At 46.6% G+C, this 27,533-nt stretch overlaps 1 protein-coding gene across 3 annotated transcripts in view; it reads right to left on the bottom strand.

The window, feature by feature from the left end:
* Window positions 1-27,533, bottom strand: part of ELMOD1 (ELMO domain containing 1) — a 296,287-nt gene that overhangs the window by 52,436 nt on the left and 216,318 nt on the right. For 2 of the 3 annotated variants that reach the window (XM_063951582.1, XM_063951583.1), the window contains exons 6-9: window positions 23,565-23,694; window positions 21,209-21,342; window positions 19,497-19,565; window positions 10,412-10,435 (exon numbers count right to left, since the gene is read on the bottom strand). In XM_063951582.1, the coding sequence (XP_063807652.1) occupies window positions 10,412-10,435; window positions 19,497-19,565; window positions 21,209-21,342; window positions 23,565-23,694 (357 nt within the window). The remainder of the gene's footprint in view (window positions 1-10,411; window positions 10,436-19,496; window positions 19,566-21,208; window positions 21,343-23,564; window positions 23,695-27,533) is intronic. The other variant, XM_063951584.1, reaches the window with a different exon arrangement.

The raw sequence follows: 27,533 nt of genomic DNA, 5'->3' as shown, positions 1-27,533 counted from the left end.
TTGCGGCCCAGGAGGCTGCTACTGTGGGTCTATGTACAGCACTGGTAAGAGAGTGAATAGACTTCAGGCATCCCTCCACACGCTTATCTGTTGGTTCCTTCAGTGAAGTGACAGTGGTGACAGGCAGAGAAGATGACACCACAAGACGGGCGACATGAGAGTCCACCGGCGGTGGAGTTTCCCACTTGCTACTCAACTCCGCAGGGATAGGATAACGAGCTAGCATCCTTTTAGACAGGGAAAATTTATTTCTTGGAGACGACCAGGATTCCTGACGTATGTCAATTAAATGGTTAGAATGTGGTAAGACTACTTTAGTAACCTTCTGACGTTTGAACTTAATCAGGTTTCTTAGACGCAGGAGTGGGATCGATCTCATCATCAATTTGGAGAATCAGCTTAATAGCCTCCATTAGGTCAGGAACATCAACCTGGGTTGTTGAGTCCTCATCAGAAGCATCTATATCAGTGTCTGACGGATCAGTATATTCCCAATCCTCATCAGAAGAATTATCCGAAATATTAGTAGATTGTGAGGCAGAAATGGCCCGCTTAGATGACCCCTTGACCCCAGAGGGGCGTGGGGTAGACTTTTGTCTAACCAAAGATTGATTTAATTGTTGTAACTGGGTAGACAGAGTGTCCGCCCAGGGCGGATTAACTACAGGGACAATATGTGGCTGCAATGGCACAGGAGGTTCCACAGGGCCGTAAGACGTGTCACAAGCATATTCAGCATACTTGAGAACACTGCCCAAGGTGGATCCTGATTGGCCACAGGTGCTGTGGGCTGACTGGGAGATGTATGGCACCCAGTGCCTGAACCATCAGCTAAAACTTGCCCCTCAGGTAAATCCTTGGCGCCAGCACTGCATGATGCAGAAGTGTCCACGGATTTCCTGCCCTGTGTGGCAGACATTATAGGGAATGTAGCCTTAAAGCGTGACAGTACAATATAGCCAGACAAACACAATAACTGCAAATAACCCACTGATTTATGTGAAAGTAAATACAGGGCACAAACAGAGGATAAAAGCAGTATGCTGTAACTGAAATACACAGTAAAAAAACAAAACAGTATAGACTGTGCAGCACTAAATATATATGAGACCCTGACGCACGAGCCCGCCAGGGTACAGAATATACTGATAGCAGGAAGTGTGATACACGAGAATGAAATATACACAGCAGCTACAGGCACACTTAGTCACAGGTACAATGCAGAAGTTATTACAGATAAACAATAAAACTGCACTGGACTAGTAAAACTACATATAGATATGTATGTATATAGATATAACAATGCACAGTAGATACTGGATGTATATCACAGAATACATGTACTAAATATTCAGGTAGCAGAACACTTGTTCTTAACTAACACTGTCTAAAATGACATGTAGAATACTTAAGCGCCTGTAAATGCACAGCGCTGATGAGACAGGCGGCTTTACAGAGGAGACAGTGCCCTGCAGTTCCTGGAGATCAGCTCAGCTACTTGTGTAAAGATGGCGCCAAAATCTCTGTCAGGGAGTGAGGGAGAGTGGAATGTAGCTGCAGGGCGGGAACACCAGCAGTAGATGGCGCCCGGAGCTGGGGGAGGGGCTACAGGTCAGCGCCTTATCCCCTATCCCGTCCCCTGGGAACGCGATGGACCGCGATTCACTGGCGGGTCCCACCTGGGGGACCCTCTTACCTCCTCCCTGATGTGCAGCCACGCGATCCAGGAGAGAGTCAGCGGTGGTGTGCCTGAAGACCGGTGCGCCATCGCTGCAAGTACTCGGGAACCCGGTCGCGGGAGTATGCAGCGCTGCTGGGGAGGTGGTAGAGCTGCAGCACAGAATGTCAGAATTACATAAACAGTGCTGCGGCCCATGAAGTCTTCTTAAAAAAGCTCTTTTCAGGGCTGCCTAGCACAGCCCCACCTGTTTGTGACCTGATTTGCAGGCACCAACTAGCAAACTCAGCTCCAGCGCCCGGAGGCGGAGTTATAGAGGAGATAGTGCAGTGCATCCTGGGAACAGTCAAAGCTTTAGCCTGTTGGTACCTTGGATCAAGATCCAACTCTACACCCCTGATGTATTCCCTGTGGAATCCCAGTGTACCCCACTGCAGAAATATATCCTATCAATCTCCTTGCAATCGCCCGTGCAAATGGATTCTTGGCACAAACCCATCGCTGAGTGGTGATCCGCTTTGTACCCGTATGACGCGCCTGCTCATTGCGGGGCATACGCATGCGCAGTTTAGACCTGATCGCAGGCTGTACGAAAACGCAGCCTAGCGATCAGGTCTGAATTAGGCCCTATGGCTGGTGGTAAGTTTCACTGGGATTATTTAACAAGCATCGCAGCAGTAAGAAAGGCAATAGATGTTCTGTCATCGGGGTATAGTATATGTAGCCGGCGGTCGGGCTCCCGGCGACCAGCATACCGGCACCGGAATCCCGACCGCCGGCATACCGACAGCTGGGCGAGCGCAAATGAGCCCCTTGCGGGCTATCTATTCTCCCTCCAGGGGGGTCGTGGACCCCCAAGAGGGAGAAAAGCTGCCGGTATGCCGGCGGTCGGGATTCCGGCGCCGGTATGCTGGTTGTCGGGAGCCCGGCCGCCGGCAACCTGAAGACCACCCCTGTCATTGGCATGACAGGGATGGCAGTAACAGAGGATCTTAATAATTAATAGACCCCGCAATCACAAATAACATAGATATTTAATTTAACCAAATGATAAATCATTTTATTTTTTTTACATTTTCGGATGGACTCTGATGACTTAGTTTAAAATAATACTTTAGTTAAAAAAAAATAAGAATTTACTCACCGGTAATTCTATTTCTCGTAGTCCGTAGTGGATGCTGGGAACTCCGTAAGGACCATGGGGAATAGACGGGCTCCGCAGGAGACTGGGCACTCTAAAAGAAGGATTAGGTACTATCTGGTGTGCACTGGCTCCTCCCTCTATGCCCCTCCTCCAGACCACAGTTAGGGAAACTGTGCCCGGAAGAGCTGACACTACAAGTAAAGGATTTGGAATCCAGGGTAAGACTCATACCAGCCACACCAATTACACTGTACAACTTGTGATAAACTTACCCAGTTAACAGTATGAACAACAACTGAGCCTCCGTTCACAGATGGCTCCAACAATAACCCTTTAGTGAAGCAATAACTATATACACGTATTGCAGAGAGTCCGCACTTGGGATGGGCGCCAAGCATCCACTACGGACTACGAGAAATAGAATTACTGGTGAGTAAATTCTTATTTTCTCTGACGTCCTAGTGGATGCTGGGACTCCGTAAGGACCATGGGGATTATACCAAAGCTCCCAAACGGGCAGGAGAGTGCGGATGACTCTGCAGCACCGAATGGGCAAACTCAAGGTCCTCCTCAGCCAGGGTATCAAACTTGTAGAATTTTGCAAATGTGTTTGAACCCGACCAAGTAGCAGCTCGGCAAAGCTGTAATGCCGAGACCCCTCGGGCAGCCGCCCAAGAAGAGCCCACCTTCCTTGTGGAATGGGCCTTCACCGATTTTGGATGCGGCAATCCAGCCGCAGAATGAGCCTGCTGAATCGTGCTACAGATCCAGCGAGCAATAGTTTGCTTTGAAGCAGGAGCACCCAGCTTGTTGGGTGCATGCAGGATAAATAGCGAGTCAGTTTTTCTGACTCCAGCCGTCCTGGAAACATTAATTTTCAAAGCCCGGACTACGTCCAGCAACTTGGAATCCTCCAAGTCCCGAGTAGCCGCAGGCACCACAATAGGTTGGTTCAAATGAAACGCTGATACCACCTTTGGGAGAAATTGGGGACGAGTCCTCAATTCTGCCCTGTCCATATGGAAGATCAGATATGGGCTTTTACATGACAAAGCCGCCAATTCTGACACACGCCTAGCCGAAGCTAAGGCCAACAGCATGACCACCTTCCACGTGAGATACTTTAGCTCCACGGTCTTAAGTGGCTCAAACCAGTGTGATTTCAGGAAATCCAACACAACGTTAAGATCCCAAGGTGCCACTGGAGGCACAAAAGGGGGCTGAATATGCAGCACTCCCTTAACAAACGTCTGAACTTCAGGCAGTGAAGCCAGTTCTTTTTGAAAGAAAATAGATAGGGCCGAAATCTGGACCTTTATGGATCCTAATTTTAGGCCCATAGACACTCCTGACTGTAGGAAATGCAGGAATCGACCCAGCTGGAATTCCTCTGTAGGGGCCTTCCTGGCCTCACACCAAGCAACATATTTTCGCCATATTCGGTGATAATGTTTTGCTGTCACGTCTTTCCTAGCCTTTATCAGCGTAGGAATAACTTCATCTGGAATGCCCTTTTCCGCTAGGATCCGGCGTTCAACCGCCATGCCGTCAAACGCAGCCGCGGTAAGTCTTGGCACAGACAGGGCCCCTGTTGTAACAGGTCCTGTCTGAGAGGCAGAGGTCATGGGTCCTCTGAGATCATTTCTTGTAGTTCTGGGTACCAAGTTCTTCTTGGCCAATCCGGAGCGATGAGTATAGTTCTTACTCCTCTCTTTCTTACTATCCTCAGTACCTTGGGTATGAGAGGAAGAGGAGGGAACACATAAACCGACTGGTACACCCACGGTGTCACTAGTGCGTCCACAGCTATCGCCTGAGGGTCCCTTGACCTGGCGCAATATTTTTTTAGCTTTTTGTTGAGGCGGGACGCCATCATGTCCACCTGTGGCAGTTCCCAGTGATTTACAATCTGTGTGAAGACTTCTTGATGAAGTCCCCACTCTCCCGGGTGGAGGTCGTGCCTGCTGAGGAAGTCTGCTTCCCAGTTGTCCACTCCCGGAATGAACACTGCTGACAGTGCTAGCACGTGATTCTCCGCCCATCGAAGAATCCTTGTGGCTTCTGCCATTGCCATCCTGCTTCTTGTGCCGCCCTGGCGGTTTACATGGGCGACCGCCGTGATGTTGTCTGACTGAATCAGTACAGGTTGGTTTTGAAGCAGGGGCTCTGCTTGACTCAGGGCGTTGTAAATGGCCCTTAGTTCCAGTATATTTATGTGTAGTGAAGTCTCCAGACTTGACCACTGTCCTTGGAAGTTTCTTCCCTGAGTGACTGCCCCCCATCCTCGGAGGCTTGCATCGTGGTCACCAGGACCCAGTCCTGTATGCCGAACCTGCGGCCCTCGAGAAGATGAGCACTCTGCAGCCACCACAGCAGAGACACCCTGGCCCTTGGGGACAGGATGATCAACCGATGCATCTGAAGATGCGATCCGGACTATTTGTCCAACAGATCCCACTGAAAGATCCTTGCATGGAACCTGCCGAAGGGAAATGCTTCGTAAGAAGCCACCATCTTTCCCAGTACTCGCGTGCAGTGATGCACCGATACCTGTTTTGGTTTCAGGAGGTCCCTGACCAGAGATGACAATTCCTGGGCCTTCTCCACCGGGAGAAACACCTTCTTCTGTTCTGTGTCCAGAATCATGCCCAGGAAAAGCAGACGCGTCGCAGGAATCAGCTGCGACTTTGGGATATTCAGAATCCAGCCGTGCTGTTGTAACACTTCCTGAGAGAGTGCTACGCTGACCAACAACTGCTCTCTGGACCTCGCCTTTATGAGGAGATCGTCCAAGTACGGGATAATTACAACTCCCTTCTTCCGAATGAGTATCATCATTTCGGCCATTACCTTGGTAAATATTCTCGGTGCCGTGGAGAGACCAAACGGCAACGTCTGGAATTGGTAATGACAGTCTTGTACCACAAACCTGAGGTATTCCTGGTGAGGTGGGTAAATGGGGACATGCAAGTAAGTATACTTGATGTCCAGCGACACCATAAAATCCCCCTCTTCCAGGCTTGCAATAACCGCCCTGAGCGATTCCATTTTGAACTTGAACTTCTTTATATAAGTGTTCAAGGATTTTAAATTCAGGATGGGTCTCACCGAACCGTCCGGTTTCGGTACCACAAACATTGTGGAATAGTAACCCCTGCCCTGTTGAAGGAGGGGGACCTTGATTATCACATGCTGGAGGTACAGCTTGTGAATTGCCGCCAGTACTACCTCCCTTTCCCTGGGAGCAGCTGGCAAGGCTGATTTGAGGTAACGGCGAGGGGGAGTCGCCTCGAACTCCAGCTTGTATCCCTGAGATACAATTTGTACAGCCCAGAGATCCACTTGTGAGCGAACCCACTGGTTGCTGAAGTTTCGGAGACGTGCCCCCACCGCACCTGGCTCCGCCTGTGGAGCCCCAACGTCATGCGGTGGACTTAGTGGAAGCAGGGGAGGATTTTTGTTCCTGGGAACTGGCTGCCTGGTGCAGTTTCTTTCCTCTACCCTTGCCTCTGGCCAGAAAGGATGCTCCTCTGACCCGCTTGCCTTTCTGAGGCCGAAAGGACTGCATTTGATAATACGGTGCTTTCTTAGGCTGTGAGGGAACCTGAGGTAAAAAAGTCGACTTCCCAGCAGTTGCTGTGGATACGAGGTCCGAGAGACCGTCCCCAAACAATTCCTCACCCTTATAAGGCAAAACCTCCATGTGTTTTTTAGAATCAGCATCACCTGTCCACTGCCGAGTCCATAATACTCTCCTGGCAGAAATGGACATTGCATTAATTCTAGATGCCAGCAGGCAAATGTCCCTCTGTGCATCCCGCATATATAAGACGACGTCTTTTATATGTTCGATGGTTAGCAAAATAGTATCCCTGTCGAGGGAATCAATGTTGTCTGACAGGGTATCAGTCCATGCTGCTGCTGCAGCACTACACATCCAGGCTGAAGCAATAGCAGGTCTCAGTAGAGTACCAGAGTGTGTATACACAGACTTCAGGATAGCTTCCTGCTTTCTATCCGCAGGATCCTTTAGGGCGGCCGTATCCTGAGACGGCAGTGCCACCCTTTTAGATAAGCGTGTTAGCGCCTTGTCCACCCTAGGGGATGTTTCCCAACGTAACCTATCCGTTGGCGGGAAAGGGTACGCCATCAGTAACCTCTTAGAAATTACTAGTTTCTTATCAGGGGAACTCCACGCTTCTTCACACAACTCATTTAATTCATCAGATGGGGGAAAAGTCACTGGCTGCTTTTTCTCCCCAAACATAATACCCCTCTTGGTGGTAACCGGGTTAATATCAGAAATGTGCAATACATCTTTCATTGCAGTAATCATGCATCGGATGGCTTTTGTAGACTGTACATTTGTCTCATCCTCATCTACACTGGAGTCAGACTCCGTGTCGACATCTGTGTCTACCATCAGAGCTAGCGGGCGTTTATGAGCCCCTGACGGCTTCTGAGTCGCCTGGGCAGGCGCGGGCTGAGACCCCGGCTGTCCCAAGGCTGCTGCGTCATCGAACCTTTTATGTAAGGAGTTGACACTGTCGGTTAAGACCTTCCACATATCCATCCAATCAGGTGTCGGCCCCGTCGGGGGCGACACCACACTTATCTGCCTCTGCTCCGCCTCCACGTAACCCTCCTCATCAAACATGTCGACACAGCCGTACCGACACACCGCACACACACAGGGAATGCTCAGACTGAGGACAGGACCCCACAAAGTCCTTTGGGGAGACAGAGAGAGAGTATGCCAGCACACACCACAGCGCTATATAACACAGGGATGTACACTATAATAAGTGATTTTTCCCAATAGCTGCTTACTTATCTTATTTGCGCCTAAATTTAAGTGCCCCCCTCTCTTTTTTACCCTTATTGCATCCAGATACTGCAGGGGAGAGCCTGGGGAGCTGCTTCCAGCGGAACTGTGAAGGGAAAATGGCGCTGGTGTGCTGAGGAAGAGGGCCCCGCCCCCTCAGCGGCGGTCTTCTGTCCCCCGTTTTGTGAGACTTAATGGCGGGGGTTTGCACACATATACAGTGACAGACTGTATTATGTGTATAATTTGTGCCAAAAGGTATTATAATTGCTGCCCAGGGCGCCCCTCCCCAGCGCCCTGCACCCTACAGTGACCGGAGTGTGTGGTGTGCTGTGGGAGCAATGGCGCACAGCTGCAGTGCTGTGCGCTACCTTAATGAAGACAGGAGTCTTCAGCCGCCGTTTTCGTCGTTTCTTCTGTCTTCTGGCTCTGCAAGGGGGACGGCGGCGCGGCTCCGGGAACGGACGATCGAGGACAGGCCCTGTTTTCGAACCCTCTGGAGCTAATGGTGTCCAGTAGCCTAAGAAGCACAAGCTAGCTGCAAGCAGGTAGGTTTGCTTCTCTCCCCTCAGTCCCACGTAGCAGTGAGTCTGTTGCCAGCAGATCTCACTGAAAATAAAAAACGTAACAAATACTTTCTTTTCTACAAGCTCAGGAGAGCCCACTAGGTGCATCCAGCTCTGGCCGGGCATAGATTCTAACTGAGGTCTGGAGGAGGGGCATAGAGGGAGGAGCCAGTGCACACCAGATAGTACCTAATCTTTCTTTTAGAGTGCCCAGTCTCCTGCGGAGCCCGTCTATTCCCCATGGTCCTTACGGAGTTCCCAGCATCCACTAGGACGTCAGAGAAATAATAATTATTATTCAATGAGTGCATGTTACATTTCCATTTATGTTTTAATAACAAATCATGTACAGAAACAACACTGCATAATTACAACACCACAATACTGTACGTAACACAAACACAGAACATATGATTGTAAAGCGCACAAGAAAAGATGCAATCCTGCCCAGAAATAATATTCTTCATGCAATAAGTCCACTTTCACAGTCTCACAGATAAATTTGCAAATAATATGAGCAGAAATATATTACTGCATTAATTTCTACTTTAAAACATATGTATTTGGGTAAAGTGGAGTCTTTATGGGGTATATGCAATTGCGGTCGAATTCCCGAAAATGTCGAAAAACTGGACTTTTTCACCAAAAAAAAAATTCGACAATGCAATACAGTACTTTTCGTCAAAAAAACAGACTTTTCAAATTCGACTTTTTGAAATTCGAGATTTGACAAATTCGACATTTCTGCAATGGTACAAATGCGGGTTTTCGACAAAAGTATATTCAATTGAAGAATGTAAATTCGACAACAGTGCTCTTTGACAGTAAATTCGTCATTTTCAATCCGCCTCACTTTGCTGGCGGAATGTAATAAAACATTTTAAAAACATGTTTTTTTTGTGGTTTTTTTTATTGCTAATAGCATATCTATTTATATTAGAAGGAATTAGGTACTTGGTTTGTCTATTTAGGAGGCACAAGTATTATTTATATATTTTTTAAAATATATATATATTTTTTTTATGGAATGGGTTAAAAACCCGAAAAAAAATAGCGTGGGGTCCCCCCTCCTAAGCATAACCAGCCTCGGGCTCTTTGAGCCGGTCCTGGTTGCCAAAATATGGGGAAAAAAATGACAGGGGATCCCCCGTATTTTAACAACCAGCACCGGGCTCTGCGCCTGGTCCTGGTGCAAAAAATACAGGGGACAAAAAGAGTAGGGGTCCCCCGTATTTTTTGTACCAGCACCGGGCTCCACTAGCTGGACAGATAATGCCACAGCCGGGGGACACTTTTATACCGCTCCCTGCGGCCGTGGCATTAAATACCCAACTAGTCACCCCTGGCCGGGGTACCCTGGAGGAGTGGGGACCCCTTCAATCAAGGGGTCCCCCCCCAGCCACCTAAGGGCCAGGGGTGAAGCCCGAGGCTGTCCCCCCCATCCAAGGGCTGCGGATGGGGGGCTGATAGCCTTGAGTAAAATGAAAGAATATTGGTTTTTTGCAGAACTACATGTCCCAGCAAGCCTCCCCCGCAAGCTGGTACTTGGAGAACCACAAGTACCAGCATGCGGGGGGGGGGGGGACGGGCCCGCTGGTACCTGTAGTTCTACTGCAAAAAAAATACCCAAATAAAAACAGGAGCGGTATAAAAGTGTCCCCCGGCTGTGGCATTATCTGTCCAGCTAGTGGAGCCCGGTGCTGGTACAAAAAATACGGGGGACCCCTACTCTTTTTGTCCCCCGTATTTTTTGCACCAGGACCAGGCGCAGAGCCCGGTGCTGGTTGTTAAAATACGGGGGATCCCCTGTCATTTCCCCCCCCGTATTTTGGCAACCAGGACCGGCTCAAAGAGCCCGAGGCTGGTTATGCTTAGGAGGGGGGACCCCACACAATTTTTTTTCGGGTTTTTTACCGTTTTTTGTACCATCTAAAAAGTCGATTCAAAATCTGTCAATTGGTCCGTTTTTTGACAGCGGGACTGTCTAATCTGTTTTTTATTGAATATGTCGAATTCCGGCACCCGCCGGCCGGAATTCGACGGTCGAATTGTGTCGAATTTAAAAATGGGCGAAAAATTGCCGCAATTCGCCCGGAATTGCATATACCCCTAAATGTCTTACATCGATTACTGGCTGAATCGGAATGCATCTTTATATACAAAATTAAAAAATAAATGCGAATGGGGAAAAGAAATACCTGAAGTCCTCTTTACTGACATCCCTTTAATTGCGGAACATTTAAGAAAAACAAAAGAAAAACCAAAATAATTTGTAAAGCAAATATGTACTACATAAAGATATACTATGTAAGCACAGCTACTTAGGGTCTAGGGGGTCATTCCGAATTGATTGGTCGCTAGCAGTTTTTAGCAGCCGTGCAAACGTTATGCCGCCGCCCACTGGGGAGTGTATTTTAGCTTAGCAGAAGTGCGAACGCTTGTACAGCGGAGCTATGCAAAAAATTTTATGGCAGTTTCGGAGTAGCTCTGAACCTACTCAGCGCTTGCGATCACTTCAGCCTATTCGTGTCCACATTTGACGTCATACACCCGCCCAGCCACACCTGCGTTTTTTCAGAAACGCCTGCGTTTTTGCAAACACTCCCTGAAAACGGTCAGTTCACACCCAGAAACGCCCCCTTCCTGTCAATCTTCTTGCGGCAGTCAGTGCGATTGAAAACTTCGCTAGAACCTGTTCACAACCACAATGGGCTTTGTACCCGTACGACGCGCGTGCGCATTGCGGCCCATACGCATGCGCAGAAATGCTGATTTTTAGCTTGATCGCTGCGCTGCGAACGGCAGCTAGTGATCAACTCGGAATGACCCCCCTAATTCAGATCTGATTGCAGCAGCAAATGTGTTAGTTAATGGGCAAAACCATGGGGGTAATTCCGAGTTGTTCGCTCGCTAGCTGCTTTTAGCAGCATTGCACACGCTAGGCCGCCGCCCTCTGGGAGTGTATCTTAGCTTAGCAGAATAGCGAACAAAAAATTAGCAAAACTGCTACTAAATAATTCTTAGCAGTTTCTGAGTAGATCCAGACCTACTCACAGATTGCGATCAGCTCAGTCCGTTTACTTCCTGGTTTGACGTCACAAACACGCCCTGCGTTCGGCCAGCTACTCCCCCGTTTCTCCAGACACTCCCGCATTTTTCCCTGACACGCCTGCGTTTTTTTGCAAACGCCAGGAAAACGCTGAGTTTCCGCCCAGAAACGCCCCTTTCCTGTCAATCATTTACCGAACAGCAGTGCGACTGAAAAGCGCCGCAGAAGCGACAGCAAAACTGCTACGTTTTATGTTAAATAACTAAGCGCATGCGCATTTTGCAACAAATCGCAGCATTGCGAAAATCGGCAACGAGCGAACAACTCGGAATGACCCCCCATGTGCACTGCAGGTGGGGCAGATTATAACATGTGCAGATAGAGTTAGATTTGGGTGTGGTGTGTTCAAACTGAAATCTAAATTGCAGTGTAAAAATAAAGCAGTCAGTATTTACCCTGCACAGAAACAAAATAACCCACCCAAATCTAACTCTCTCTGCACATGTTATATCTGCCTCACCGGCAGTGCACATGGTATTGCCCATTTGCTAACAAATTTGCTGCTACAATCAGATCTGATTTACCCCCTTAATGTCAGCATAAAAGAATAGCTTGGAGTAGGATATAAAAAAATAAGAATTTACTTACCGATAATTCTATTTCTCGGAGTCCGTAGTGGATGCTGGGGTTCCTGAAAGGACCATGGGGAATAGCGGCTCCGCAGGAGACAGGGCACAAAAAGTAAAGCTTTAGGATCAGGTGGTGTGCACTGGCTCCTCCCCCTATGACCCTCCTCCAAGCCTCAGTTAGGATACTGTGCCCGGACGAGCGTACACAATAAGGAAGGATTTTGAATCCCGGGTAAGACTCATACCAGCCACACCAATCACACTGTACAACCTGTGATCTGAACCCAGTTAACAGTATGATAACAGCGGAGCCTCTGAAAAGATGGCTCACAACAATTATAACCCGATTTTTGTAACTATGTACAAGTATTGCAGATAATCCGCACTTGGGATGGGCGCCCAGCATCCACTACGGACTCCGAGAAATAGAATTATCGGTAAGTAAATTCTTATTTTCTCTATCGTCCTAGTGGATGCTGGGGTTCCTGAAAGGACCATGGGGATAATACCAAAGCTCCCAAACGGGCGGGAGAGTGCGGATGACTCTGCAGCACCGAATGAGAGAACTCCAGGTCCTCCTTAGCCAGGGTATCAAATTTGTAGGATTTTACCAACGTGTTTGCCCCTGACTAAATAGCCGCTCGGCAAAGTTGTAAAGCCGAGACCCCTCGGGCAGCCGCCCAAGATAAGCCCACCTTCCTTGTGGAATGGGCATTTACATATTTTGGCTGTGGCAGGCCTGCCACAGAATGTGCAAGCTGAATTGTATTACACATCCAACTAGCAATAGTCTGCTTAGAAGCAAGAGCACCCAGTTTGTTGGGTGCATACAGGATAACAGCAAGTCAGTTTTCCTGACTCCAGCCGTCCTGGAACCTATATTTACAGGGCCCTGACAACATCTAGCAACCTGGAGTCCTCCAAGTCCCTAGTAGGCGCAAGGCACCAAAATAAGCTGGTTCAGGTGAAACACTGACACCACCTTAGGGAGAGAACTGGGGACGAGTCCGCAGCTCTGCCCTGTCCAAATGGACAACCAGATATGGGCTTTTTTGAGAAAAAAAACCACCAATTTGACACTCGCCTGGTCCAGGCCAGGGCCAAGAGCATGGTCACTTTTCATGTGAGATGCTTCAAATCCACAGATTTGACTGGTTTTAAACCAATGTGATTTGAGGAATCCCAGAACTACGTTGAGATCCCACAGTGCCACTGGAGGCACAAAAGGGGGTTGTATATGCAATACTCCCTTGACAAACTTCTGGACTTCAGGAACTGAAGCCACTTCTTTCTGGAAGAAAATCGACAGGGCCGAAATTTGAACCTTAATGGACCCCAATTTGAGGCCCATAGACACTCCTGTTTGCAGGAAATGCAGGAATCGACCGAGTTGAAATTTCTTCGTGGGGCCTTTCTGGCCTCACACCACGCAACATATTTTTGCCACATGTGGTGATAATGTTGTGCGGTCACCTCCTTTCTGGCTTTGACCAGGGTAGGAATGACCTCTTCCGGAATGCCTTTTTCCCTTAGGATCCGGCGTTCCACCGCCATGCCGTCAAACGCAGCTGCGGTAAGTCTTGGAACAGACATGGTACTTGCTGAAACAAGTCCCTTCTTAGCGGCAGAGGCCATAAGTCCTCTGTGAGCATCTCTTGAAGTTCCGGGTACCAAGTCCTTCTTGGCCAATCCGGAGCCATGAGTATAGTTCTTACTCCTCTACGTCTTATAAGTCTCAGTACCTTAGGTATGAGAAGCAGAGGATGGAACACATACACCGACTGGTACATCCATAGTGTTACCAGAACGTCCACAGCTATTGCCTGAGGGTCTCTTAACCTGGCGCAATACCTGTCCCGTTTTTTGTTCAGACGGGACGCCATCATGTCCACCTTTGGTATTTCCCAACGGTTTACAATCATGTGGAAAACTTCCCGATGAAGTTTCCACTCTGCCGGGTGGAGGTCGTGCCTGCTGAGGAAGTCTGCTTCCCAGTTTCCATTCCCGGAATGAAACACTGCTGACAGTGCTATCACATGATTTTCCGCCCAGCGAAAAGTCCTTGCAGTTTTTGCCATTGCCCTCCTGCTTCTTGTGCCGCACCGTCTATTTACGTGGGCGACTGCCGTGATGTTTTTCCCACTGGATCAATACCGGCTGACCTTGAAGCAGAGGTCTTGCTAAGCTTAGAGTATTATAAATTTACCCTTAGCTCCAGTATATTTATGTGGAGAAAAGTCTCCAGACTTGATCACACTCCCTGGAAATTTTTTCCTTGTGTGACTGCTCCCCAGCCTCTCGGGCTGGCCTCCGTGGTCACCAGCATCCAATCCTGAATGCCGAATCTGCGGCCCTCTAGAAGATGAGCACTCTGTAACCACCACAGGAGAGACACCCTTGTCCTTGGATATAGGGTTATCCGCTGATGCATCTGAAGATGCGATCCGGACCATTTGTCCAGCAGATCCCACTGAAAAATTCTTGCGTGAAATCTGCCGAATGGAATTGCTTCGTAGGAAGTCACCATCTTTACCAGGACCCTTGTGCAATGATGCACTGATTTTAGGAGGTTCCTGACTAGCTCGGATAACTCCCTGGCTTTCTCTTCCGGGAGAAACACCTTTTTCTGGACTGTGTCCAGAATCATCCCTAGGCACAGCAGACTTGTCGTCGGGATCAGCTGCGATTTTGGAATATTTAGAATCCACCCGTGCTGTTGTAGCAGTATCCGAGATAGTGCTACTCCGACCTCCAACTGTTCCCTGGACTTTGCCCTTATCAGGAGATCGTCCAAGTAAGGGATAATTAAGACGCCTTTTCTTCGAAGAAGAATCATCATTTCGGCCATTACCTTGGTAAAGACCCGGGGTGCCGTGGACAATCCAAACGGCAGCGTCTGAAACTGATAGTGACAGTTCTGTACCACGAACCTGAGGTACCCTTAGTGAGAAGGGCAAATTTTGGACATGGAGGTAAGCATCCCTGATGTCTCGGGACACTATATAGTCCCCTTCTTCCTGGTTCGTTATCACTGCTCTGAGTGACTCCATCTTGATTTGAACCTTTGTAAGTGTTCAAATTTTTTTAGATTTAGAATAGGTCTCACCTAGCCTTCTGGCTTCAGTACCACAATATAATGTGGAATAATACCCCTTTTCTTGTTGTAGGAGGGGTAATTTGATTATCACCTGCTGGGAATACAGCTTGTGAATTGTTTCCCATACTGCCTCCTTGTCGGAGGGAGACTTTGGTAAACCAGACTTCAGGAGCCTGCGAAGGGGAAACGTCTCGACATTCCAATCTGTACCCCTGGGATACTACATGTAGGATCCAGGGGTCCTGTACGGTCCCAGCGTCATGCTGAGAGCTTGGCAGAAGCGGTGGAACGCTTCTGTTCCTGGGAATGGGCTGCCTGCTGCAGTCTTCTTCCCTTTCCTCTATCCCTGGGCAGATATGACTCTTATAGGGACGAAAGGACTGAGGCTGAAAAGACGGTGTCTTTTTCTGCAGAGATGTGACTTAGGGTAAAAACGGTGGATTTTCCAGCAGTTGCCGTGGCCACCAGGTCCGATGGACCGACCCCAAATAACTCCTCTTCCTTTATACGGCAATACACCTTTGTGCCGTTTGGAATCTGCATCACCTGACCACTGTCGTGTCCATAAACATCTTCTGGCAGATATGGACATCACACTTACTCTTGATGCCAGAGTGCAAATATCCCTCTGTGCATCTCGCATATATAGAAAATGCATCCTTAAAATGCTCTATAGTCAATAAAATACTGTCCCTGTCAAGGGTATCAATATTTTTAGTCAGGGAATCCGACCAAGCCACCCCAGCTCTGCACATCCAGGCTGAGGCGATCGCTGGTCGCAGTATAACACCAGTATGTGTGTATATACTTTTTATGATATTTTCCAGCCTCCTGTCAGCTGGCTCCTTGAGGACGGCCCTATCTATAGACGGTACCGCCACTTGTTTTGATAAGCGTGTGAGCGCCTTATCCACCCTAAGGGGTGTTTCCCAACGCGCCCTAACTTCTGGCGGGAAAGGGTATACCGCCCATAATTTTCTATCGGGGGGAACCCACGCATCATCACACACTTCATTTAATTTATCTGATTCAGGAAAAACTACGGTAGTTTTTTCACATCCCACATAATACCCTCTTTTGTGGTACTTGTAGTATCAGAAATATGTAACACCTCCTTCATTGCCCTTAACGTGTGGCCCTAATAAGGAATACGTTTGTTTATTCACCGTCGACACTGGATTCAGTGTCCGTGTCTGTGTCTGTGTCGACCGACTAAAGTAAACGGGCGTTTTAAAACCCCTGACGGTGTTTCTGAGACGTCTGGACCGGTACTAATTGTTTGTCGGCCGTCTCATGTCGTCAACCGACCTTGCAGCGTGTTGACATTATCACGTAATTCCCTAAATAAGCCATCCATTCCGGTGTCGACTCCCTAGAGAGTGACATCACCATTACAGGCAATTGCTCCGCCTCCTCCCAACATCGTCCTCATACATGTCGACACACACGTACCGACACACAGCACACACACAGGGAATGCTCTGATAGAGGACAGGACCCACTAGCCCTTTGGAGAGACAGAGGGAGAGTTTGTCAGCACACACCAAAAACGCTATAATTATATAGGGACAACCTTATATAAGTGTTTTCCCTTATAGCATCTTTTATATATTTCTAACGCCAAATTAGTGCCCCCCCTCTCTGTTTTAACCCTGTTTCTGTAGTGCAGTGCAGGGGAGAGCCTGGGAGCCTTCCCTCCAGCCTTTCTGTGAGGGAAAATGGCGCTGTGTGCTGAGGAGATAGGCCCCGCCCCTTTTTCGGCGGGCTCGTCTCCCGCTCTTTAATGGATTCTGGCAGGGGTTAAATATCTCCATATAGCCCCCGGAGGCTATATGTGAGGTATTTTTAGCCAAAAAAGGTTTTCATTTGCCTCCCAGGGCGCCCCCCTCCCAGCGCCCTGCACCCTCAGTGACTGCCGTGTGAAGTGTGCTGAGAGGAAATGGCGCACAGCTGCAGTGCTGTGCGCTACCTTAAGAAGACTGAGGAGTCTTCTGCCGCCGATTCTGGACCTCTTCTCGTTTCAGCATCTGCAAGGGGGCCGGCGGCGAGGCTCCGGTGACCATCCAGGCTGTACCTGTGATCGTCCCTCTGGAGCTAATGTCCAGTAGCCAAAGAAGCCAATCCATCCTGCACGCAGGTGAGTTCACTTCTTCTCCCCTAAGTCCCTCGTTGCAGTGATCCTGTTGCCAGCAGGACTCACTGTAAAATAAAAAACCTAAGCTAAACTTTTCTAAGCAGCTCTTTAGGAGAGCCACCTAGATTGCACCCTTCTCGGCCGGGCACAAAAATCTAACTGAGGCTTGGAGGAGGGTCATAGGGGGAGGAGCCAGTGCACACCACCTGATCCTAAAGCTTTACTTTTTGTGCCCTGTCTCCTGCGGAGCCGCTATTCCCCATGGTCCTTTCAGGAACCCCAGCATCCACTAGGACGATAGAGAAATATACTGTAGGGAAGCACCGCTACAGTATATAATGTATTCAGTTCAACAGACCGCATAATGTTGGGAGTGTATATCTTGATGGCATTCATAATGTCGACACTGCCAATACATTAATCATGTCGACACTGATGAAATGTTGACATGTTGTCAATGTCGAAAGGGAGTTTTCAGGCAAACCCTAACTCCAACCCCAATGCTAACCCTAATATTGACATTTTCACTATGTCGACATGTCATGTGTCAGCATTTTGAAGACGTTGATATTTAAACCATGCTGAAAGAATATTCCACATTATGGGGCCTATTTATCAGAGTGTTAAAACTCATTGTGAATAATAAAACTCATTGCGTATGATAGATGGTGCTCCAGCCAATCAGCTCCTAATGGTCATGTGTTCAGCTCATGTCATGTGTTGGAAAAATGACAGTTGGGAGCTGATTGGCTGGAACACCATTTATCATACGCAATGAGTTTTCTCATTCACAATGAGTTTTATCACTCACTGATAAATGGGCCCCTAATGTGCATACAAATAAAATCATTAAACCAAACTGTACTAATTTAGACATTAATTAAAAAAAAAAAAATAGTCCACCTTTTGAAAATGCTGCCAAACTCGCTTACCACATTCTGTCATGTTGCATTTAGGGTGGTACCTCTTCCCCCCATCCATTACCCAAATTCTGGTACTACACGGAGTTGACAATGGGGCATTAAAATAAGTGTTTCAATAAGATCCCACCTCCCAGTTGCTCACTGGATAAGTCGAGCGTAACATGTGCTTAAATATTAATATGCAAAGTACCTTAACTAAGACCCCAGAAGACATTTTAACTGTGGCTGTATATAGTGTTTTAGAGATGTATTTATCAACCTCTGAAATAATATTTGCTATTTTTAATAGAGTGTAAAAATAATTTACACGTCCCATGGAAAAACGAAACGGATCCCTTGAAATAATTCAAACCTCAATGCAGTTGTTTGTTAATGCCTGGTCTCAGGAGGTGTCATTTATCAGTTTAGTTTTAAGTGGAATTGTAAGTTGACACTATGGTAAAGGTGTAGCCTATCACTGGGAGTAAGCACAGCCAGTTATAATGAGTAGTGTCATGAAAACTTATTCAGTGGGCGGAATTGAAATCCTATGCAGCCACTAGATGGCGCCCAATCAGAGCTATTCAATTCTAGCTCCGTTCTTACGCGATGGCTGGTGGCGTCTGCATTCCAGCTCACCAGAATGATGATGTGCAAAGGTTTGCAATGCCGTCATAAAGCCAAACATGTCAGTATGTCAAGAAAGCCCCAAACTTTTTGGAGGTCCCTTCCAAATATCCATGCGATATTAATAAGTATTGTTATACATCAACTTTTATGTATAATTTCAGATGAACACTCAAGCAGCTGCCTTGTGCTCATTTTAGTTTAACTTATTCTATGGTGGAATATGCTCCTTAATACTGATTATAAAATAAGTTGCGAAACCTCATGGAGGTCAAACCAATATTAGGCTGAAGCCCATTAATTCACTGCACACTGGTTGCATCATTTGGGTAAACTAAAATATACATGTTTAGGCTAAAACAATACTCTAACACAGCATATCAATGACATGAATCTAGTAACATATGCCACAGTGATTCATGAAAATGCCTCCACTGTTCCTCAGTAATGACCGTGCTTCCTAGTCAGTTGAACAGATAGCTACCTTGGGAACCGCTGAGGTCACTTTGGGCCCTTTGTATGCACTGCATTGGCAAAGCCTGCCTAGAGCGGTGTGAATGTGCAGATCCCACCCCTAGGCTGTGCCAAGGAAGCTACTGTTCCACGCTTTAGCCCAAAACAATACAGCTCATATGGGGCCATGAACGGTAGATGGGGCCCTAAGATTGTCACTCCTTAGCTCCCCTGTTCCTAGTAAATAGACAGGCTGCATTTTCATAATGTTTGGTCCAGGCTACAACATGGCCGCCGCCACATATTAATATTAGCTATAGAGATAAGATTGCAGAGTCAACTGTAGAGCAATGATTCCGTGACATACAGTAACACACATTCTTCATTGTTACCTGCACTTCGGCTGAAGGGAATCGGACAATATCTGAAGAGCAGAAGTAGTGTCTTTCTCTGCAAAGTATCTACACAGAATAGCAGACAAATAAAATCACTGCGGCTTGGTTTTGATTAAGTGCATAGCGTAATGGATCATAGAGTTAAAAGTAACATTTGTCGTCACATTTAATTTTATTAACAAAAAGGAACACACACTGTTAAAGTAAAATATTCAATATTTAATGTGGACTTTATTGCAAATACACAGTTATAACAATGGAAATAAGGTAAACCCTACTGTAAAGTAATAACGGGATGCAGTCAAAATGCTGTCTGTCGGGATCCCCACTCACTCACCCCTCAGTCACCAGTCTGTCTTTTCCTCATTCAGATCACGGCGTCAGTATTACCACCGCCGGGATCCCGTAAACTGGCATATCATACTGATTCCGTAATAACAATGGGAATTATTTACAACCCTACTGTAACGTTATAACAATGGGAACATTGGTGCAGATGTATTAACCTGGAGAAGGCATAAGGAAGTGATAAACCAGTGATAAAGCAGTGTTAAGTGCAAGGTGATAATGCACCAGCCAATCAATTAACATATGGGAGCTGATTGGCTGCTGTGTTTATCACCTTGAATTTATGACTGGTTTATCACTTCCTTATGCCTTCTCTAGGTTAATACATCTGCCCCAATGTACTGTACGGTAAATTTGAGCCATATTAGCAAAAAATCAAGATAATATGGAGTCAGAAAGCCAATGGTTGAGTGAAAAGTGATGGGGGTGGGCGTTATGTGTAGGCTTATATACTTTATATATATTATTTTTTTATAATATACATACAGAAAAGTCTAGTCAATATAGAAGCTAGGGATGTCCACATTGCTCGTTCATAAATATCTACAAAAATCCAGGCAAGTATAGAATTTTAAATAAATCTACCTTCCCCATGACTATCAATGGGAGACCTTCACCCGAACATTACAGGAGGCACTTCGCGGCCATTGCCGAAAATTCAGTCTATCCTTAAATGTTTGAATTGTACACCCATCAGAGTGAGAAACTATGGGGGTCATTCCGAGTTGATCGCTAGTGAAAAATGTTTGCAGCGCAGCAATTAAGTGGAATAGCGGCACTTCTGCGCATGCGGCGCAGTGCGCACGCGCGACATACTTTCACAACGGGCGATGTACTGTATTTTTACACAAGGTCTAGCGACACTTTTCAGTCGCAATGGCAGCCGCAGAGTGATTGACAAGAAAGGGGCGTTTCTGGGTGTCAACTGACCGTTTTCAGGGAGTGATCCAAAAAACGTAGGAGTGCCAGGAAAAATGCAGGCGTGGCTGGCCGAACGCAGTTTGTGACGTCAAATCCGGAACTGAATGGTCTGCAGTGATTGCAAGCGCTGAGTAGGTCTAGAGCTACTCTGAAACTGCACAATTTTTTTTTGTAGCCGCTCTGCGATCCTTTCGTTCGCACTTCTGCTAAGCTAAGATACACTCCCAGAGGGCGGTGGCTTAGCGTTTGCACGGCTGCTAAAAACAGCTAGCGAGCGATCAACTCGGAATGACCCCCTATATTTTGTGATATAAGGTATGTTACGTGTGCAACTAAAGAAATGACAGCAGGAGGTCTCTTTGAACTTGTTCTCAACATATATATATATATATATATATATATATGATACAATGCAATTTCATAGCATTATATATACTTACGCCAAATTGTATAGTCCCAGGAGACCCATTCCTCTAAAATCTGTTTTTGGGTCATCGCCTTGGAAACCAATTTCACACCACTGCTTAGAGACCCGTGCTTCCAACGGAACACTAGGTTTCAGCATTTTCCACAGCTGTAAATTAGAAACGAATCTAATCACAGGATGTTTATGCTTTAACATCAATTGCAATAAAATCTTCCATCCAAAGAATGGCAAGCAACGAATAACTAATACATGGCTAAATAAATATCGATAAAAATAATAAACAAACAAAAAATAAACAAAAGACTTTAAAAGAAAAAGTGAAATATATATATAGTTGTATTGGGTAACTGCCCGGGCAAATTACAACAAATAATGTATAATATCCACAATAAAGAACCTATACATTGGAGCAATAGTTTTCACGTAATGTCATTTAGCTACACACAATCAGGTGAAGCAGCGGAACACGGCGTGCTGTTCAAGGTGACGCTGCGCGTTTGTAAGATTTATTTGACTACTTTTGTGCTCATTAAAACACTTATGCAGACCAAGATGGAGGATCTTTTGTTGTGTGCAGAATATTGATGTACAATGGTAGACGGGGCAGTCTATAGATGTTGTTAGCTAGGAACACAGTATGAACAATGATATGGTAGAAATACTACGAAAATAGTAAAATAATCTGGTGACCAAGCAGGATTTTATTATAGGCAGACCCGCAGCCTGTTAATAATTAAAAAAAAAAAAAAAAAAAAGAAGTTGATATTGCGCCAAAACAGTGAAAGCAGTGAGACTTATTTGTGCTGTTCTAGATCATCATTGGGCACATCTATCCACCAGTGCACCCTAACAAATTATAGTGTCTGGCCAGCAGAGGTGCTGTTGAAACTTTAAGCAGCTGCTGCCTACTGAACCAGTGGGGCGAGGGATGGAGATCCCCACCAAAACACTGATTGGCAAGGAGAAGGTCTTTAACGTAACTTCACTTAATTGGAAAACTGCAAGTAAGTCATCTTATAGATAGATCTTTTCCACTTAAATCCTGGGTCTGACCTGAGATTAGGAACACAGTTCCAAACCGGGTCAGACCTGGGACTGATCCCTTTCCAGGTACACTGCACACAGGTGCAGTAGCGCCGGGAGTCTCTCAGCAGTTGTAGAAACTCTGACTCCACCCCCTTAAGTCACTGTCCCTGCCCCGTATATATGTGTCAGAACTGCAGAAAGCATCGTCTTTGCCGTGGATCTCCCCATGCCGTAAACGGGAGCTGCGTCAGGAGATCCGGCTTACCTGCTTACACTGCCCTTAATCCGGATCCTTCCCCGGACCAACCCTGCAAGCTTGCTGGGTTGGATTCCCAGGTTACTGGACCTGGATTAACCCTTTTCCACTAAATTGTGACCTGTGTTATCACGGCAATAACCGGGGTGTTAGCGGCAGTGGCAAAGGGTTATTACAGAACAACTATAACCAAGATTTTTTTTTTGTGTTTTATATATGATTAAATATAACAGTACCACATTTACATCACTTGGAACAAAGTGACACATCTGACATCATGTATAGACATGTGATACCTGCTCTTTAGTACTTTGGTAAGTCTAAATTTAACAATGTACATATGAAAGGTTATAGCAGGATAGAAATGCAACATTTGGTTGTGTTCCTCCCTTCTGGACAACTAAGGTTCCCGGAAATGTCCCTCCCATGTAACAAATATGGACATATCCCTCTACCTGAAGCTGGCAGATGATACCCAGAGCTATGCCATGTGTACCCAATCAGCATGGTCAGATAATGACTCTCACAGTCAGGCCACATTCTTCACCGGATTCTCAGAATAGGAATGACTTTGATGTTGCCCAAGACACCAACTGGTCCATTGGTATCAGTGCCCTTCCCCATTGTGCATTTACGTCTCTTACTGAACCTATCTTCTTTCCAATACTCCCTTTGATGGCACCAAATGCTTCGGTTTTCTGCCACCCTGATTCTTATTTCAGTGCTGTTTCCCGACCCAGCTATGTTTATATACCCTCAACTTGTCCTATATTGTATTGAATTGTAAGTCTCTGCCTTCACGTTTTGCTTATTTGATTACTCTGTAATTGGGCGCTGCGGTACCCATGTGGCTCCATATAAATAAATATTATTAATAATAATAATAATAATAATAATTGCCATTAGATGCTCTCTACATAGAGCCACATTCCATGGCAGATCATCAAAACAAACCACTATAATTAAAACTAATTAAGATCGTTTAATTAAATAGACAACAATTATAATAAAATTTTACACATTATTTAAAAAATACATTATAACAATTTTCTTTAAATCGAGCCACACCCCCTCCCCGCCCCCTCACCTTGATCAGCATCTCTTCGTGTTGAGGGTTATCGGAATCATACGCCTCCCGGCGCAGTTTCTCCACCTCCAGGGTCAGGTTCCTGTACCCAATAATCTGCAGAAGGCAAGCTTGAAGGGACACTGCCAACCTATGGAAACAAAAACATTACTTCCAGCGCTGATGGATACAGCGTACCTCCTGGGACTACAAAACTGTGAGGTTATAATGGAAGCTAGCCCAGGAGCTTGCACTCAGTGTGGTGGACAGAAACACCGCCACCCCCACCCCTCGGGTGCTTAAAAGAATTAGACAACTTGTCAGTCACTGGGGCTCAAATGTATTAAGCATCAGCTCCTAACTGTCATATAACACAATGCGTTTGAAAAATTACAGTTAGGAGCTGATTGTTGGTACTTTATCACTCGTTCTAACTATTCACTTTATTACTTTTTAAGGCTTAGTGGGGTAATGCAATTAGCTCTGATCATTTTGGAGCTAATGAACTCTCCCCACTGAGTATTCAATTAGGGCCATTTTCAACCGTTTTGAAGGCATTTTCGCCAATGCCTTTTCACCTTGTTCTTTAAGTGAGAGGCATTGGAAAAAAATGCCTCAAAATCAGTGAAAATGGCCTGTGTTTTCGATGGAACACCTGTGGATTTGCCAATCCACATGTTTTCCGCCCCTGCCGCATTTTTTTTGCCTAGGTGAAAATCCAGCCCCGCTATTGCATAGAGCGAATCCCCATTTGCCCTAAAAATAGCAAAAAGCTCAGTTTTTTCACCTAGGCAAAAAATAATGGGGCTAATTGCATACCCTCCATAATATACATCTGGGCCTGGGTTCTGAAAATAAGCATACACTGGCTGTATGTGCACTGCAAAGGGCTGCTAGCAGAGTGAAGGGTTGGGAATAAGTATCGGCATAGATATTTGATATTTTTAAGTTATCAATATCTCAGTGCAAAACAAACTTTAGTTGATGCGATTCACATAATATAGTGTGCAAATTCACACTGACATTAGGATATATCTTTCTCAGCTGCTTCTGCCATGCCAGATCACTACTGCATCTCTTTAGGGCTGTCCTGAGATTCTTTGGGGTATATGCAATTGCGGTCGAATTGCTGCAAATGTCGAAAAACGGGGCATTTTCGACACAAAAAATATATTCGACATTGCAATACAGTACTTTTCGACAAAAAAAATGACTTTTCAGATTCGACTTTTTGAAATTCGACAGTTGACAAATTCAACATGTCTGCAATGGTAAAAATGCGGCTTTTCGACAAAAGTATATTCAATTGAAAAATGTCGATTCGACAACAGTGCTTTTCGACAGTAAATTCGTCAATTTCATTCCGCCTCACTTTGCTGGCGGAATCTAATAAAAAAAATTTAAAACATGTTTTTTTTGGTGTTTTTTTTTTATTGCTAATAGCATATCTATTTATATTAGAAGGGATTAGGTACTTGGTTTGTCTATTAGGATTTACAAATATTATTTATATATTTTTTTAAATAATATTTTTTTTTTAACTGATTAAAATTGAGAGAGCATGGTTTTCAGTGGGAAGGGGTGGGAATGGGATAAAATTCTGGAAAAAAAATGCGTGGGGTCCCCCCTCCTAAGCATAACCAGCCTCGGGCTCTTTGAGCCGGTCCTGGTTGTAAAAATACGGGGGGAAAATTGACTGGGGATCCCCCGTATTTTTACAACCAGCACCAGGCTCTGCGTCCGGTCCTGGTGCAAAAAATACGGGGGACAAAAAGCGTAGGGATCCCCCGTATTTTTTGAACCAGCACCGGGCTCCGATAGAGATAATGCCACAGCCGGGGGACACTTTTATACCGGTCCCTGCGGCCGTGGCATTAAATCTCCAACTAGTCACCCCTGGCCGGGGTACCCTGGAGGAGTAGGGACCCCTTAAATCAAGGGGTCCCCCCCTCCAGCCACCCAAGGGCCAGGGGTGAAGGCCGAGGCTGTCCCCCCCATCCATGGGCTGCGGATGGGGGGCTGATAGCCTTGTGTAAAATCAAAGAATATTGTTTTTTGCAGAAGACCTACAAGTCACAGCAAGCCTTCCCGCAAGCTGGTACTTGGAGAACCACAAGTACCAGCATGCGGGGGTAAAACAGGCCCGCTGGTACCTGTAATTCTTCTGCAAAAAAAATACCCAAATAAAAACAGGACACGCACACCTTGAAAGTAAAACTGTATTACATACATGCCGACACACACATACTTACCTATGTTGATACGCCGACTCTGGCCACGTCTCCAAGTAGAATCCGGGGTACCTGAAAATAAAATGATGCTCACCTAAATCCAGTGTGTCCTGCTGACCGTGAGTAACCTCACCGCTGACCGCAAAGTTCCCACCATTGAAGATAATGGAGGGGCTGTGCGATGCGCTGTCTGACGGCTCAGACGCGCATAGGCAATCAGGAGAGTGCCACGACGTGGCGCTCCCCGATTGCCTGAAGGGACCCTCTGTGACAGGAGTCACGGGGGGTCTCAGCATTCGGGGAAAGGGGTCCCATGTGTAAACATGGGACCCCTTTCAGTTCGAGGATCGGGTATGCGGTTTGTTTTTTTGCCAAGTACGTGGATTATAAAAAAAAAAAGAACAGGACACACTGGATTTAGGAGAGTATAATTTTATTTTCAGGTACCCCGGATTCTTTGGCAAAAAACAATATTCTTTGATTTTACACAAGGCTATCAGCCCCCCATCCGCAGCCCTTGGATGTGGGGGACAGCCTCGGACTTCACCCCTGGCCCTTGGGTGGCTGGAGGGGGGGGACCCCTTGATTTAAGGGGTCCCCACTCCTCCAGGGTACCCCGGCCAGGGGTGACTAGTTGGGTATTTAATGCCACGGCCGCAGGGACCGGTATAAAAGTGTCCCCCGGCTGTGGCATTATCTCCACAGCTAGTGGAGCCCGGTGCTGGTTCAAAAAATACGTGGGACCCCTACGCTTTTTGTCCCCCGTATTTTTTGCACTAGGACCGGACGAAGAGCCCGGTGCTGGTTCTAAAAATACGGGGGATCCCCTGTCCAAGCCCGAGGCTGGTTATGCTTAGGAGGGGGGACCCCATGCAATTTTTTTCTGTGTTTTTTAACCATTTTTGCGCAGTCGAAAAAGTCAAATCCAGGACGCACATATCCGTCAATTGGTCCGTTTTTCAACAGCGGGACTTTTTTTATTGAATATGTCGAATTCCGGCACCCGCCGGCCGGAATTCGACGGTCGAGTTGTGTTGAATTAAAAAAACGGGCGAAAAAAAGCCGTAATTTGCCCGGAATTGCATATACCCCTTTGTGTGGCTGAGAGCATCTTCAAAGCAGCAGAATAGACAAATCATATTCTGAGTGTCTCTTCTCTGTCATCAGGAGAAGCCCAGCACACAGCCCAGGGAGGAGAATACTCTGTAGCTGCCTTGTCCGTCTGGGAATAAGGGTGTGCACTGTCAGTGTGTCTGGCTGTCAGTCTGACTTCCAGTAGTGTCAGTATGTCTGTTATCTGAGCCTGTCATCCAGCACTATCAGTGTGTCTCTCTGTCCTGTGAATCTGTCTCTCAGCACTGTCACTGTGTCTGTCCCTCACTCTGGTCTGTGTGCCCTGCAGTCTGGAGGGCAGTGTTGAGGTTGAGGGGACACCAGCTCCAAACACTGACATGTGTCTTCACATAACTTCACATCTCAATCCCCCACCACACCTCATCCGTGTCTTTCTCATCGCTGTCCCTCTTCCCTCCCATATCCTACCCGTTTGTCTCTTTCATTCATCTCTGCACACCACTTTCTCTTTCTTCCCTGTCCTACCCCCGGTCTTTCAGCTCTGTTCCCCCTCAACCATCGTGCTGTTTCACCTCTTTCCTCCTCCTCATCTTTCATCTATATGTACCTCCAGGGCTGCCAAGAGAAATTCTGGGCCCTGGTACAACAACTTTCTGGGTCCCCGTGATTCCACCCCCCCCCCCCC

This window comes from Pseudophryne corroboree, chromosome 2 (genome assembly GCF_028390025.1).
Source record: "Pseudophryne corroboree isolate aPseCor3 chromosome 2, aPseCor3.hap2, whole genome shotgun sequence".
Classification (NCBI taxonomy): Eukaryota; Metazoa; Chordata; class Amphibia; order Anura; family Myobatrachidae; genus Pseudophryne; species Pseudophryne corroboree.
The sequence above is the reverse complement of the archived record's forward strand: the minus strand, read 5'-3'. Positions and strand labels throughout refer to the sequence as shown.